A 1,552-nucleotide genomic window follows, 5' to 3' on the forward strand; every position below is an offset into this window, starting at 1 on the left:
TCGAGGTGCACGTGCGGGGGCTCCCCAGTGAGTCGGGGGTCGCGGGCTCTGTCCAGGATGACCTGGCACTGTGTGCTAGCCCTCAGATGGTTAGACTCCTTTTTCTTCTGTTTCTTCCCTTAGATTGAGTGCATGGTGGGCGGCTTAAATTATGCAAAGATACAAGAAGCTACAGTTTGAAAGAGGTAGGTGCCCCAGTGTCCCAGCCGCTTACGACTCCTGTGATTGAATCCAGTGTATAAACTGGGTGGGTGGGAGGCTTCGGGTGGGTGCCACTCTGCATCATTTGGATGCAGTGGACCTGAAAACATTGATGTAAATTAGCCTTCTGAAGTTTGGCTGTCATTTGAGTTTTCTGCAGAGCTCACAGTTGAATGGCCTCTGTTGAGGGGGGTCTAGTTGGTAGTAAGAAAGATCCATGGAACAGCTTGCTTCTAGGGATCTGGAATTATGGGAGTGGTTTAAAGAGACCCTCACGGGACATTGTTCTCCAGCCCGGTTAAGGCCTAACAGTCTGAGGACTAATTCTTAGGTTGTCACAGAATTTAAAAGATAGGAATCCTTGGAAAGAAGGTTGGAAAGAAGTCCCGAGGTCGGACAGGGTGGAATGGTGATGGTCACCACCCTGACCACAGGTGTGTTGCCCACATTGTCTACTGCACGCCGACAGGGCCAGTGGGTGCTGGGGACTTGTCTCACTAAGCCTCACAGCAGCCCAACAGGGTTGCCTGTAGCTGACACCCGCAGAGGCTAACTAATGTGCCCTGGTTTCCATCTCTGGTGGGTGGAAGGGCATGGACCAGGTCCCCCCTCGCCCCTGCAGGGTCCCACCTACTCTTCCTGGCTGCAGCCAGGCCGCTCCAGTGTTAAGACACGTTGATTGTCCGGGATGGATCTTTGTCTTTGCTGTCTGAAATATGCCATGTTCATGTGTGTGTGGTCAATCAGTCATGTCTGACTCTTTGTGACCCCTATGGACTGTAGCCCTCCAGGCTCCTCTGTCTATGGGACTCTCTAGGTAAGAATACTGGAGTGGGTCGCCATTGCCATCTCCAGGGGATCGTCCCAACCCAGGGATTGAACCCAGGTCTTCCACATTGCAGGCAGATTCTTTACTTGTCTGAGCCACCAGGGAAGCCCCATGCTGGATTCATAAGATGGTATTATACCGTGGAGTTTGTTTGATCTTATTTTCATATCTCTTCTGGACCTTGGGCTCATCTGAAAAGAAGCAGAACAGACGTGTGTAGATGGCACTCTGTATGTAAAACTTTATTGTGAAGATGCTGTATCTGGATTCTGTAATTTCCGGGTGGGTTATTGAGCAACTGCTGTCTGCTCCCCACTCTTCCTGGATGGGTTCTTAGTGGTCTCCTGAATCAGGCATTCATGAGAAATGAGCACAACCCCGGGCTTCGTGTTTACAGGAAAACACTGTCAGGATGGGAATGGAATGCGGAATAGACCAGAGCAGTGTGTCCAGAGACTCCTTGTTTAGCTGAATGTGGAAAGTTTTTTTCTCCTTTTTTTTTTTTTTTTTTAAAAAATAATA

At 49.6% G+C, this 1,552-nt stretch overlaps 1 protein-coding gene across 1 annotated transcript in view; it reads left to right on the forward strand.

The window, feature by feature from the left end:
• The window catches only part of RNF144A (ring finger protein 144A), a 129,696-nt gene that overhangs the window by 100,729 nt on the left and 27,415 nt on the right, over positions 1 to 1,552 (forward strand). The window contains 2 exon segments of the mRNA XM_010852038.1: positions 124 to 138; positions 140 to 185. Coding sequence (XP_010850340.1) covers positions 124 to 138; positions 140 to 185 — 61 coding nt within the window.

Source organism: Bison bison, unplaced genomic scaffold (genome assembly GCF_000754665.1).
Source record: "Bison bison bison isolate TAMUID 2011002044 unplaced genomic scaffold, Bison_UMD1.0 scf7180017864307, whole genome shotgun sequence".
Lineage (NCBI taxonomy): Eukaryota > Metazoa > Chordata > Mammalia > Artiodactyla > Bovidae > Bison > Bison bison.